We start from the raw sequence: 14,619 nt of genomic DNA, 5'->3' as shown, positions 1-14,619 counted from the left end.
TGGTGGTAATCAGTGGTTGGTGGTGGTGATAATCGGAGGTGGTGGTGGTGGTAATCGGCGGTGGTGGGTGGTGGTGGTGGGAGGAGGTGGTGGTTATATATATATAGGTGGTTATTAGGTTGGTTTTACATTAAATTAGGTTAAGGATAGGTTAGTCATTTCAACATTTTAGGACACCCCTTATCACTATAGGGAAGGTGGCCTAATAAAATCATGGTCCCCTCAAAAAAAAATCATAGTCCCTAAAAAATCATTGTTTGTTTCTTTCATACTTCCTCCCAAACAAACCAACAATATGTTGATAGCTAGGCCTGCCGATAAAACGGTTAGGGTTGGCTTGGAATTTCTTGAGTTTGTGTAGGGGATGTAGTAGACGTGTAGCTACCAAGAAAAGAGATGACATTTGACTAATCCCATTCTATGTGTCACTAAATAATGCATATGCAGGTAGAAGGAACCATCAAATCGTGATGTATTATCTGTACTAGGAGGGTCCATTTAGCTCAAACTACAACAATAATTATCAAAGGGTAGACGCCACATACTTGAATAAAGAATCGAACCGCTCCCTAAAAACTTCCAGACTCTCGAATCATCTTTTATTTATTTATTTTTGATTTAACCGTTGTAACGCCTGTAATTCATTAAAAAAAACGGCTAAAAAATGCATCCTTTTCCCCTTAATAACCTGTTTTTAGTTCAAAATCTGTCAAAAGGCGTTATTACGATCACGCCTGTTACCGTTGTTCCAACCTTGTGTTGAAGGAGTCATTTGTTTACAATAAGGAAGGACCACAGTGAACAAACTATAATGAGCTAATAAATCTTTCAAGAATTTTACTAGTTTTTTTTTTAATTTAATTAAGTCAATGACTTCTAATTAATAAGTAAGTCCGAACCACAATGAGCAAACCAGAGCACCAAATTTCCCAAGAAGAAAGGAGGAGGGGGAGGAAGAAGAAGAAGAAAACACAAAGAAGATTGTTTGTTCTTGATTTCCATCACCAACATGAATTACAGGAGAGACAATAATGAAATCCAATTCAAAATCATCAACGCGATTCTGCTCACAGCGATGATCTTGTTGTTTGTTGTTTCAATTCTAGTCCTTGTCATCTATCTTTACATCAAATTTGTTGTTAGACGTCAAGCTCGAGCTCAGCAGCATATCCAACTTGGTGACATAACGGGGAACCCGTACTCAGACAATCCAGTACCACCAAAGTCGGGACTTCAACCATCAACGATTGCGTCTCTGCCGATATACGTTCATAAACAAACTGATGACAACTCGAGCTGTATCGAATGTGCAGTTTGCTTGGTTAGTTTAGAAGAGGAAGAAGAAGAAATAGCTAGAATTCTACCTAATTGCAACCATGTTTTTCATGCGAAATGTATAGATGCATGGTTGATATCCCATTCTACATGCCCCATATGTCGAACTGAAGCTGACCCTGGAAGAACAACCAATTCTGCTGGTGTTGATGTCCAAGCAGGCCAACCGTCTGCAGTGGTGATTGTCAGCTAGGTGATGACTTGTAAACTTCTAACAGCAATACGGTGGTTCGGTTCATGTGAGGTAATTAGATGTAATCCCTGTTGAATTTGAAGTGGATTTTAATTAACATTTTGTGAAGAAGAAACTGTAGATACGCCATACGCACATGAAACGTGTATTATGTATGGTATACATACGTATACGAAAAACATTTGTTCATCAATGATGATATAAAAAACTTTTTTCCTTTTTTCTTTTGCTTTCATCGTGGATATAGAGTTTCTGTTAGTGCTTAAAGTTGGAAGTTTGAAGCCAGGAAGAAAAAGAAAAGTTGGCCAAGTGGTGATGAAATTCGGTTCTAATCTTGCTCGTTTATGTAAAATGAGTCTTTTTCTTTTGATCAAGTATACAGAACGTACACCGAGTTAGGCTAGCAAATCCAAGAATTCTTCACCTAGTATTTTGCTGATTTTTTTGTTGGCAATTTCAGAAAGTACAATGTATAGAAAGGCAGGAGTTCTTCTCAAAGGTTTTGTTTTCTTACAGTATAATGATGCCTAGCCAGAATAACCAAGAGAAAACTGATACTCCCATAATTCTTTCAGTTATTCACGTATAGTCCTAAACATATCACATGGATCGAGCTTGATATGATTATACGTCTCATTATGTCACTGGCTAAGAATCACTTGGATGGAGTGTCTAAAGTCTAAATTGACATACTAGTGTAATTTAAAAGGTGCTTACGACTTAAAAAGCACCTTGTGCAAATTGCCATTTCTCAAACCAGGGACATATTGAATTAAACTCGCCATAACTTGCATACCAAAATGTATATCCTGTAACCTGTTATGTTTTACTGAATAGTTCAGATTTCAGTACGCATGTAACAATAAGTTCTTCTCAAAGAAAGTGATCATAGCATAGGGAAAAGACAAAAACAAACAAATTTGAAGACCGATTGCTTGCGGAAGATACAACTTAAGTTTAGGCCACCGTTCTTAAGCATTTAGCTCTAATCCCGTGGTCATATAATTCATCGACCAGACTTTTCAGCTCATGTCTCCTTATAACTCGAGATACAAAGGTACAAGTCTGTGGGATAGATCCCGTTCAAGTAAGGGTGAAACTTTTGGTGAAGGCGTAAAAATCATCTTCCCCAAACTAAAATATGTGTCCTTGTGGATTAGTCCGACAGATTTTGAGCTTTCCAACCAAAGGGCTCATGCTTTATAATAACCGATGCTAGAACAGCAGCGAAGTAAAAACCAGAATTCTTGAGATATGATGATTTTCTGGTACCACCAGATACGATATATCCAATGCTTAACTAGCCATCTCCAACTAAAACCACCATTCCCTTAGTCCTTGCAATATAAAATTTCAATCATGTTAGGTTTCAGTAAGGAGTGCTCATATTTTACTTGAAAAGTCAGCGAAAAAGCAAGCCTATACCCAGCCCAGCTTGAACTTGAACTCGTTATCTTCTTTTAATTGGAATTCTTACCGGCTTCTTAATAGGGTAAGTTTCCACTCTATATAAAACATTTTAGACAGACATCATGTACAAACCAAAGATGGATGGAACAACATATATATATATATAAATAAATTTTTCCTTAAAAAAAAAACAATTAGGCCCAGATCTCTAGAACAAAATATACAAAAAAGAGTTAAGCATCAGTGAGAAATATCCACAACCCCAAGAGTTAATACCTGATGATGACTGAATCTATGACCACCCAAACACATAGTCCAGAACATAAACAAGTGCCAGAGAGAATGGGTATAGTAAAAATGCAATTGAACATGTCCAGAGAGGAAATGTGGTACGAAAGCTGCCAAAGAGACCCATCATGACGCAAACAATAAGAATCACCAACACTTCTGCAGAGAAATCCCATGTCAAGTGTCTTACATAGACAAGCGATAAGAACACCGACAGACAGAGAATGTTGTTCATAGTTACAGCTCCATATATCTGTTCCAAAAAAAATAATGTCCGAGATTAGATAGTGCATATATTTATACTTTTCTTCAAATTCTGAACTTTAAAGTTATGACAATTTCATGCTTCTTATGTAAACAATTAAGAAGAATGTATTGTATATTGTCAAATAACATTTGCAGATCGTGCTAGATAATTGAGTTTGGAACTTAAGAATTTGCATTTTTTCAGATCCTACCTAGTCTAAGGCATCCGATATCTAGGTAGTAAATTCAAAACCTTCGTAGACCAAGAGAAAAATGACAACAAGAATACGGGTGTTCAAAATCTTAAATACAATGACTGGGCAACTTTGCTTCATCCATTGTACTAGTCTGAAAACTATAAGGAGCGGGGGAGTAACAAACCTCGGAAAATGTCAGAGAAGCAGTTCTTTGCTTCTTACGGCTGGCAAAAATAAGCGCTGATACTGCCTCACTGGAGTTGGTGGCCAAAGGCAATGCTATAAATGAGATGAAGAAAGAAGGAATACTTGTCGCAGTGGAGAAATTGTCAACAGCGTCAACAAGGGGATCTGCAAATGCCGCAGCTATAGCCGTTCCTAGAAGCAACATCCCTACTGCTTTATACGAAGTAAACTTGGGCTTGTCAGCACCTTCTTCGGCCTCATCACCCTGATTTCCTAAAAGATCATGTTCCTCCTTGGTTTGCTGTATGTACATTTCAAAGTTGTCAAAATTAAAATCAAGTAACAACTAGGATTGAACTACGGTTCCAATGAACTTACTCTGTGAAACGCAGTTACAAGGTTAGATGCACGAGGAGTAGAACTATTAGCAGAAGTTACAGAGCGCTTGGCTTCTTTAAGCCATTTTGAGATTCCCTCGATGAACTCCTTCTCATCAACCTGAGAATCACCCGATGTATCGAAGTCTCTAAGTAGCTTTTTAACAGCATCCTCCTTATTTAAATCGATCTCGTCAAAACGGATTCCTATGATTAACGCTCTTAGTTCTAAATCCGAAAGATACGCATCCCCGTTTTCATCGATTGTCTTAAACAACCTGTCATTATTCAAACTTGAGTAAGTCAAAAAACAAGAAAGCTATACATTCAAAGCAGAGAAAAGAAAAGAAATGAAAAGGAAGATTAATATAACGACGGACTTTCTTATAACTTCTTCATCAGGTTCACCATCATCTGTGAGGAACCTATCCAATCCATGCATGTGTTTTAAAAGTCCTGCAATTACATGTTTGTGCTTTGCATATGCCATTTTCCTCTCTTGAATCCAAGGTTGAAATATCTGTTTCAAGTTCAACGAAGAGAAAAAGTATCATGAGTACTATTATTATACCTATCTACTTCTGTAGCTAGGATAGATTTGACGAAGCAACTCTTTTCTGGATATCTTATAGTATCCTATGCGAGATACATAAGCTGCAAGGTTTCAAATGGGTCCAAGACACCCCCGTTTTCGCTAGATTTATTTGTGTTTAACCTACTCTATGTAAGTAAGCTGAATGTTTCGATGTATTTTATTAGAAAAAAAACACTTTCAGACATCATATTATCTAGAATTAGTTATTTTGGGGTTAGGCCTTCCCACATACAGCCAACTTGTTACTATGTTTATGTAATCATTGAGATCTATCTGGATAAAGCTGTTACACGTCCAAACTATAGCCTCCGTTAGTCTTGGCACTTTTTCACTGTTCACATAATATATATGGCCAACTCCTAATTAACCTAACACAAAAACAACAAAATGCACTCAGCATTATTCAGAAACAAAAGTACAATAACTGATGCAAGGAGTAGGTTATTATATACTCAAGCAAACGTTTAAAGTGGTTGAAAAATGAGAGCTAAAATTAAAAAATATTCTTCGTTGTGGCAGATAATGGTTGCTAAAACTTAGGATTTATGGTGAAAATGAAGGTGTGACAGATACCTGGAAAACGCAGTATGAGACTAGCAGCGTAACAGCAACAATTAGTGAAATCAAGACTGCCAAACGTCTTCCAGAATTTGTATGGAAGATTGCTGGTAGTTGGACAATAACAAATGGGATGATTGATACAGCCATGATCCTGGCAGCATAGCTTGTCCAGATGTCGGTACTGACACCCGATTCTACAGATCAAAATAGAAAAGTTGCTGATCAAAATAGAAAAATTACCAAGAACATAAGAGAATCGAAAGATCCACCAATTACTCTAGACTATCACAATTCTCTCAAGACCTTGAAACACCACTACCAAATGTTACACATACTATCACTAAAAAATATTAGTAAAATGATTGAGTATACTACCTATACATTACAGACAAGAAACTGCAAAGATCTATACAAGAACGCAAAGACTAAAACATAAGCTCTCAACTGCCAATAAAGATTTTTTGAAAAGAAAAAAAAAACACTTGCGCTGGTAGATCTCTCAGCTTTACAGAATCCTGAACTCTTGCATGAACACACGAGATTTTTCAGCGTTACAATAGATAGCTAACCTGTTAAGCTCAATCCTCTTGTATCCTTAGAATCTTTAGCTCTAGAATCCTCAATATCGCATTTACCAATGATAACACAAGATCCCCATAACACTGTCAGAAGCATGACAGTGGACCCAGCTAACAAACCCATACCCACCAGGACCTGAGATTGAGCAACTTCTGTGCTTCCAGAAAGTCCAGATACTGTAGAACAGAACGAATAGATGAGTCATTCAGTAAGAGATTACAGTGGGACTCAAAGTCAATCAATCAATGTCAAATTTCAAATGCAGATTAACTGTATAATGCTTACTATGAGTTTATAAGTTACGTGCAATTTTTAAACAGTAAAATAAACATGAATCCGAAAAGATACTGTTGAACAGAATACATAGATGAGTCATTCAGTAAGAGATTACAGTAGAACTAAGTCAATCAATCGAAGTCAAATTTCAAATGCAGATTAACTGTATAATGCTCACCGCGAGTTTGTAAATTATGTGCAATTATGAAACAGTAAAAAAAAACGTGAAGCCGAATAGATATGGTCAATATTTAAAGATATTTTTTCCAAATGAAAATGTCAAATATCCACCAGAAAATTAGATTCTCATGTAAAGTCTTATAGAAAATGTACAAACACATTTAATACTGGGCAGAAAAAAAAATCCTAAACACCCTGTACGGTGGTTAAAATACTACCCTCTACCCAAAAACAATTAACAATGTACAGAAAGCAGTATATTCAGTTATGTAACCCAAGTGTATATCTGGTGTCTTATAACAACTTTCTCATAGTTGGGAACTTGTTTAACATTTGAATTCATCTTTCCTGCATTGTAGACCTATAATTCCTAGTACAATCTTCATGTAAGATAAAATGTCCTCACAAAAACAACCTAAAAGTTTCCTATGGGCCAATTTCTGCCTCCTACCTTACCAGTCAGTCCCCTCACCATGACACAAGGACAGGGGTGACTCGGTCGTTGACGTCCTCGGCCCACAGGCTTGACTACAACATGCAACTCGTGATTCATGGGGTGATGAAGTTTGAGAAGCATCAAGCTAAATTTTTCTCTTTCTCTAAAAATTAATACTAAAAGGAAACAGTCTTTTCCAACCCTCTGTACTTGTAAATAGGTACTTCAGGTACCTCAGGAGATCAGAGGTCAGTATAACGTAATGAAATTATTTTCAAGAACCAGTAAAATAATAATTTTAAAAGAAAAAGAAAAAAGAGAAAGAACTGGAGGTTAAAAAAGGAAAGAAACATACCAAGAATTAGTAAAGCATCAGGAAGAGCACCAAGAACAGGAAGAAAGAGACCACCAATGATACCAGGACCTAAAATCTCTAATAACAGTTCACTTCCATTTGATAAAAAGCTTGCAGCAGTAAACATTAAGTAACCATAAACAAGTATAAGGAATAGATTTCCCATAGCTGTAGTTGTACATGGTAAAAATCCATAAGTTTGTTCACATGTTTCTTCTACTTTACTATTGTTAGTCAAAGGAGGAGATTCAGAGGAAGAAGAAGAAACCAGAGTGTTAAGAGTGATATATGAATCTTGCTTTTCAACATTATCTATTCCATTAGAAACCAAACCAGATTCAGAAAAAGAAGTGGGAGAAGAAATCTTTGATATGATTCTACCCTGAGTTTGCCCGGCAAGTAGTAAAAGAGTTGATAAAAAGAAGAAAAGCGATTTAGTGTTTTCCGCCATTGCAAAAGATGTTCTCAGAGCATTTTTTTTTTCTTTTTCTTTTTTGAGACCCCAGGATTGACAGCAAAATTGGAATTAGCTAGTGGAGGATTAAATTCGGGATAGGAAGAAATTGAATGCTATGCTATGAAGGGAAATACAGGTATTTGTTTCCTAGCAAAAAAAAGTTCTCCCATATATGGTATGCAATGCATCATCATCACGCACCAGCGTAGACGAGTTATTAGCCAGAATTTGCTCCTAGGGACGTGGGGATAAATAGATCGAACTTTCTTAAATTTGACCGAGAAATCACGGGGGGTATCTGACTCTCTAAGTTACTAAATTAGTTGTGTTGGTTACAAGTGGATCTGGGGAATTGATGAAGAAGTACGCGGCCCAAAAAATAGACCCCCTAATCAACTAGGGGGTAACGTGTCGTGTGAGAATCAAACGATTCCCTCGGATCCCATGACGATTGCTTGGAGACTAGAATCGACGATTCTCAAATGCAGTGATCTACGAGCAGTCTTGCATTGTTGCCCTAGCAGTCTCTACGAGTGTTTCTTAGTAAAATGATTAGCAGGCCAAGGACATCTGAATAAAAGGTGAATGTGAGTAGACTTTGTAAACAGAATCTAATAAAACCATTGAAAAGATCAATTCAATTTACTCCGCTCTGCCTCCCTACTCAATGCGCAACCGTGAAGGATTACTTTATTGCTAGAAATAGCTTCCACGTCTGCACTTTAACGGGGATGATTGTATTTTAACGCGGACTCTTGGATGTTGATGGATTTGCCGTGTAACCGCGTTAAAGTGTTTTGTATCCAAAGAATAAGACTACACATGATATTTATAATCTAAAACTGATGGCAGGACCAATTTTTCGGAATTCGCGCCATTCTTGGACTCATTGCTCGTTGCTGATGGCAGGACCAATGCTCCTAATGGGACCAAAACGGGTGAATTTGGTTATCCCGTCGTGTCAGTTTAAAACTGAAGGGGACCATTAAAATATCCGTGTTCGACAATTAGGTTGGATGAGTGTTTGTCCAATGTTCTATTTTATTTAGAGAACAAGAAAACCTACTAGGTTAGGCAAAAAAAAGAAAGAAAAAAAATTGTCGGACCTTGTGGATTAAACGTTTCTTTGTCGAATCTTGTGTATTTCTGTAATAAAAAAAAAGATGGTAATTGACTCTAAGTAGGCCTCTCAATATTTGTCCGATATCCGGTATCCGTTTTCGAGTATTCGAGATCCTATAGGATTTTATCCGTTTTATCGGATATCAGATCGGATATTTTATCGGATATTTCTTCCTTAACATATCGGAAACGGATTAGACCCCATCCGAAATGTTAATATCCGATAGTATAGGAACTTATTTATAATTTATCCTAATTTCGAGTCTAGTATCGGATATTGTCGGATAAATATCCCATAAGTGTCAATTATGAAAATGTTTTACAAGGGTTTTTAAGCTTTTTTGTTATAACCGGATACTACCGGATATTTATCGGATATCCGACAGCTTAGCCTATCGGAATCGATATCTGATTTTGATATCCTATAGGATATTATCGGATATCGAATATCTGGTAGTGCTTAACATGTCGGATATCGGATTTCTAAATATCCGACGGATATTCTTCCATTGACAGGCCTAACTCTAAGATTTGAGGGTCATTAGACGGACAGGATTTGACGGGGACCCTGATCTGGCGGTCTGGATCATCCGGATCGAGCTATGTTGGGAATATATTTTCAAAACATAAATTTATTCCCAATCAATATGTTTTTTATAGCCTTTATTGAAAGAAATTAATTTTTGTTATAATTAATTTGAAGGTTTCATATTTTTAGTTTTAATGGTGTTAACTACACCATTATAACTTTGAGAGTTTCATTTTGTGGTTTTTAACAGTGTTAACTCAACCATAATAACATTTTTCATGAACATTTAATTGTTTTGAAACTCTTGACTATAAATCAGATTTTTGGTTGGAAAATTAACAAGAGAGAGATTTTTCTTTTATGTTTTGATGTTAAAAAGAACTTGGAGTGTTGTTGAAATCTTTTTTTAGTGAGAGAGTTTTTCTTTTTTTATGACTTGAGTTTATAAAAGAAATGAATTTTAGAGAAAGGAAAATAAGTGTGTGAACATCTCTTATTTTTCTAAATGAGTTTCTGAGCAAGAATGAAGTGTAGAAGTTTCACATCCTCTCACCGTGCAAGAGTGATTGTGTAAGAGATTGATCTCGGTTGTTTTATCCTGGGGACGACGCGCCATTGAAGAACTGCTTGCACAATCTTGGGCAGAACCGCGAAACGTCTTAAAGAAAGCGACCTAGTCCGCGACTCAGCCATAACAATGTTTTGTTTGTTTTTTGTGATTGTTTGCAGGCATAATTCAGCAATTGTTCCAACAATTTTAAGACGATTTATTCTGCCTTGGATATCAAAAGAAAACAATTGCTCAAACGCGATAACTATCATTGTTAAATTTGTTTTATAGAATTATGATCGTTATAATTTTTATGTTATGGACTAGGATTATAAAATGGTTGATGTCTTTTCATGAGTTTTTAGCATAGAAAAAATATTGCTGAAGATACACGATTTTTGTTTTTGGCGGGTTATAGAGTTTTATGTGCATCTCTTTGAAGAAAATGAATTTGGTTTAGAAATTTTATCTGGATATATTAGACATCACGAGGATAACCCACGTCAAATTTCAGAATTTTTGGAGTTCAAAAACTATTTTTAAAGTATTTTAGAAAACTGCATAACGTATCTGAAAAATTCTGACGGGCATAAAATTTGTCCTGATTAAATCAACTTTTCCTTATCTTTGTGTAGAAAATTTGAATCCGTGTGTCACACGAAACTTGTAGGTCAGGAACTTATCTTCAAAGCCCATTTTGAAATTTCCTATTTAGATATTTAGTTTGATAGATTTGGTGATTTCAAAATCGTTATGTATGTTTGTCAAAAATAGTAGACGTGATACTTGAGATTAGAGATGTAAAAAACTACATTAAAAATCATGCTTTTGATTTTATACTTCATACTCTTGTTTTGGTAATGAGAAAAGGAAGACTATTGTTAGCAATCAAACTAGTGCTCCACATATGTTTGATAAAATGACTCATAGAAAGTTATATGTATGATGTTATAAATATATAACTTTGAATATTTGTTTGAAACTTAAGAGAAACTTGAAGTGTTATGTTTCATTTGATTTTCAATTAATTATGTAAGTGCACACCTTACTTATTTTTTGGTTTGAAATGCTCACGTGTACATGATTGTGACAAGTGAAAATTCACTTACTTGAGCAAGTTTTTATTTTCCAATGAAATAAAAATTACGGGAGATTAATCGATGTGAGGAGCAATGGGGTTGCTGATTTCTTTGTTGGTTGGCAAAGAATGGACAATGGTTTATAACCAATTGAGCTTTAAAAGAAATTGAGGTATGTTTGATGAACTATTTGTAGTCATTGTTGTGATCAAATAATGACATTCTAAATTGAATAAATTGATTGTTCAATCTTAGAATAAACTTTAGGGAAACAAGATATTGAGAATTATTCTGTATGACAATAAACATGTGACTCATGTAAGTTTGGAACTTATGAGATGAAAATTTGATATGAAACCAAAACCGAAATAATTAGAAACCTAGTCAAAATAAATGTGAATATCAACTCTCACTAAGAAATGAACATAACATTGGTTATAAGATTATTTGCTATTCCTGCACGGCATTGCAAGGATATCAAATGTTATTAACAACGCTTTTCAAGCTTAATTAATGTGAATTGTGGATACAGTGAGAGGTTGGTATATATTGGTGTTTTAAACCATGTTTGTTTTGATAGGTTATGGTTCAAAATTTGAACGGAATTTTTGAAAGAAATTGGTGTGAGATATACTTACATCTCTAGGATTTTAGGTATTGGTATGGTCTCAAAGTTTACTTCGGGAAGTACAATTTTATTAAAAATGTTCATACTTCCGAAATGAGAAAGAATCTAGTTTCCCCATATCTTGTTAGTTACAAGATTGAGATTAGAAATTTGTTGAATTTGATCAATGCAATACTACAAATGATATGTTATGGATAAAATGTTTGACCATAATATTGCAATTTTATCATAACATAAATTGAATTTTGAATATTTGAAATATGAGATTTTGTCATGCTTTTGAAGAAATCATTGAGTTAGTAATGAATATGAGCATGTTATATTTTCTTATATACTTGGTAATTTTTTGAGTAACATGTATGTAATCTTACCTAACTCATAAAAGCATGTACATTTTCAAATCTTACGCAACTTGCAATGATATTGGATGAAATAGAATATTTGAGAATTTTATAAAGATGCTTCGAGTAACTTGTCCCGATATCAAATATGATTTTTGAGTAGTGAATGTTAAGCAATATTGCTTTCAAGAAAATTGTTTGAATTTTTCTCTATATCGTGCAAAACGTTTTGGGTTTAGATCATTGGTTTATTAGTTTTTCACAATTTTTGGGATCTTTGGATACTGTTTTGAAATTCTTGTTTGAATCAAAAAATAGTGGGGGTTCCATATCCTATGCTTTAACACATTTGATTTAAATTACAGGAACTAGAAAAAATGAAGGTGACAAGTAATTCACTAAGAATGAACCTAGAAAAGCATATATAGTGAGACCAAATTTTAGTCATGAATACTTTGTTGATTATAGTTTGAAAGATAACTTCTTATAGAGAGTAACTTTGTTCTTCAAACTATTAACTCTTTGGCAAAAAGTTTTTATGAGCCTATTGTTTTTAGACAAGCAAACAGAAAATTGTTGACTCTTACATTCATGTCGCTAAATAACTTACATGCTTGTTTTGTTGATATTGTTTCTACAATGTATGATTTGTTATAGTCATAAGTAGAAATATATACTTTTGTGTAAATTAAGGATGAGAATCTATGTAAACCAAGCATGGAAAACTGTGTAGTTTCTACAATAAAAGAAATCATATAAGTTAGATAAGTTATCCTTTATATTCTGAAAAACAGTTAACACAATCTATAAAATAAAAATTGTTTACTTGATTCATTCGAATGATTTCAGAATTGATGAAAGTGAAATGCACAATACTCTTTGTTTTGTATGCATAAGTGATTTTTTGAATTTTTATTCTAACTTATAGGATGAAAATGAAATTAAGAACATGCTTAGTTTGATATTTGACATGAAAGACATGAGTGAAGATGGTGTATATTTTTGAAATGATTTTTTTCTTTCTTTGGATCAATTTTCATTTCAATGAAAATAGAATCTTAAATAGAGATAAATATATATAGCCTGACTGTAAATAAGTTTTCACTCGTTTGGTAGAGTGCTAATGCTTTTGAGATTGTGTTTGATAGCACTAGACATGAGTATGGTAGCTCAGTATGTTTCTTTGCTACGTGATTGACTATATATAAGTATTTTTTGTGTAGTGGGGGTTTAATATATTACTTCTGTAGTGGGGGTTTTATATTCGGATTTACCAATCCTAGTATGGAAAATTGGTAAAATTTTGAGAAAGTTATGAGGTGTTTCAAACACACCTTATAACTAAAAATACCCTATCTAAATGGTTATCGCAATCCTTTAAGGATATTGCGAAGCTGATTGGACATCCTTTCAGTTGAATCCTTTAAGGGATGAAGCGATTCGATCCTATAAAACATAGGGGAATAGACATATTAATCCAATGTGATAGTACGCGGCTATTGCAAGAATTGAGAATGCATGCAACAACAACTATAATAGTTGATATTATGAGAATGGATTATATAATGTCTGAAAATAGTTTCCATTAGTCCTTTGAAGAAAGGATTGATAAGAAGATGTGAATACATATTAGGGATGAGGTTTAAGACCATTGAGATTGAGTCATTTATGATGGATACCCAACCTAAAATTAGGTTCAAAGGGACTAGACGAAGTCATGGATGATATGGAGATGCGAGAATCATGCTTTTGAAGAATTCATCCCACGGCATGACATCCTGAAACGAGTAAAGGTTGAGTTTAATTTTTAATTTTAAAATTTTAAACTATTAATGATGTTTATATCTCTATTTAGAGTGGGTACATTCAGGAGTACTCTTGATAGACTCACCTATATGAATGTGAAAGTGTGGCCACTTTCTATGAGAATATGGGCGGTTCTCTAGATCATTCATTAAATTGGGATACAAGCGCAATGCCATAATGTGCTGGCTTTAGAATTTACACTAGTATAGTCGTGTGTGTTGAGTAATCTTTTTATCTCTTAGAGTTCAAGACTTATGTTCACTCTATGGTCAGATTTTAAGAGAGCCTATTAACACTACGTAAAGGTTCAAGTCGCGAGACACCTTTGCTTATGCACAACTCTGTACGTTCTTACTCAATGTTTTAAAAATATAAGTGGGGGATTGTTGGGAATATATTTTCAAAACATAAATGTATTCCCAATAAATATGTTTTTTATAGCCTTTATTGAAAGAAATTAATTTTTGTTATAATTAATTTGACTGTTTCATATTTTTAGTTTTAATGGTATTAACTACACCATTATAACTTTGAGAGTTTCATTTTGCGGTTTTTAATGGTGTTAACTCAACCATAATAACATTTTTCATGAACATTTAATTGTTTTGAAACTCTTGACTATAAATCAGATTTTTGGTTGGAAAATTAATAAGAGAGATTTTTCTTTTATGTTTTGGTGTTAAAAAGAACTTGGAGTGTTGTTGAAATTTTTTTGTAGTGAGAGAGTTTTTCTTTTTTTATGACTTGAGTTTACAAAAGAAATGAATTTTAGAGAAAGGAAAATAAGTGTGTGAACATCTCTTATTTTTCTAAATGAGTTTCTGAGCAAGAATGAAGTGTAGAAGTTTCACATCCTCTCACCGTGCAAGAGTGATTGTGTAAGAGATTGATCT

The 14,619-nt window shown here is 34.3% G+C and overlaps 1 protein-coding gene across 1 annotated transcript; it reads right to left on the bottom strand.

The window, feature by feature from the left end:
* Nucleotides 1-2,333: 2,333 nt before the first annotated feature.
* On the bottom strand, nt 2,334-8,302 carry LOC113297064 (sodium/calcium exchanger NCL-like). The gene is made up of 8 exons (XM_026545465.1): nt 7,215-8,302; nt 5,958-6,143; nt 5,401-5,582; nt 4,613-4,752; nt 4,234-4,510; nt 3,854-4,156; nt 3,215-3,479; nt 2,334-2,865 (listed from the first exon to the last, which is right to left on the bottom strand). The coding sequence occupies exons 1-7, from the start codon at nt 7,663-7,665 to the stop codon at nt 3,231-3,233; spliced, it is 1,788 nt and encodes a 595-aa protein (XP_026401250.1). The 5' UTR covers nt 7,666-8,302; the 3' UTR covers nt 2,334-2,865; nt 3,215-3,230.
* Nucleotides 8,303-14,619: the final 6,317 nt, after the last annotated feature.

The sequence above is a fragment of the Papaver somniferum genome, chromosome 7 (assembly GCF_003573695.1).
Source record: "Papaver somniferum cultivar HN1 chromosome 7, ASM357369v1, whole genome shotgun sequence".
In the NCBI taxonomy this organism is placed as follows: Eukaryota; Viridiplantae; Streptophyta; class Magnoliopsida; order Ranunculales; family Papaveraceae; genus Papaver; species Papaver somniferum.
Note: the sequence above shows the minus strand (reverse complement) of the source record. Positions and strands in the feature narration are given on the sequence as shown.

Bases quoted from the DNA above. Each gene is read 5' to 3' on its own strand.
- LOC113297064 (XM_026545465.1), bottom strand. From the start codon at position 7,665: ATGGCGGAAAACACTAAATCGCTTTTCTTCTTTTTATCAACTCTTTTA. The intron at 5,583-5,957 runs GTTAGCTATCTA...TTTGATCTGTAG, and splicing joins AAGAGGATTGAGCTTAACAG to AATCGGGTGTCAGTACCGAC. The intron at 3,480-3,853 runs GTTTGTTACTCC...TTTTTGGAACAG, and splicing joins CTTCTCTGACATTTTCCGAG to ATATATGGAGCTGTAACTAT.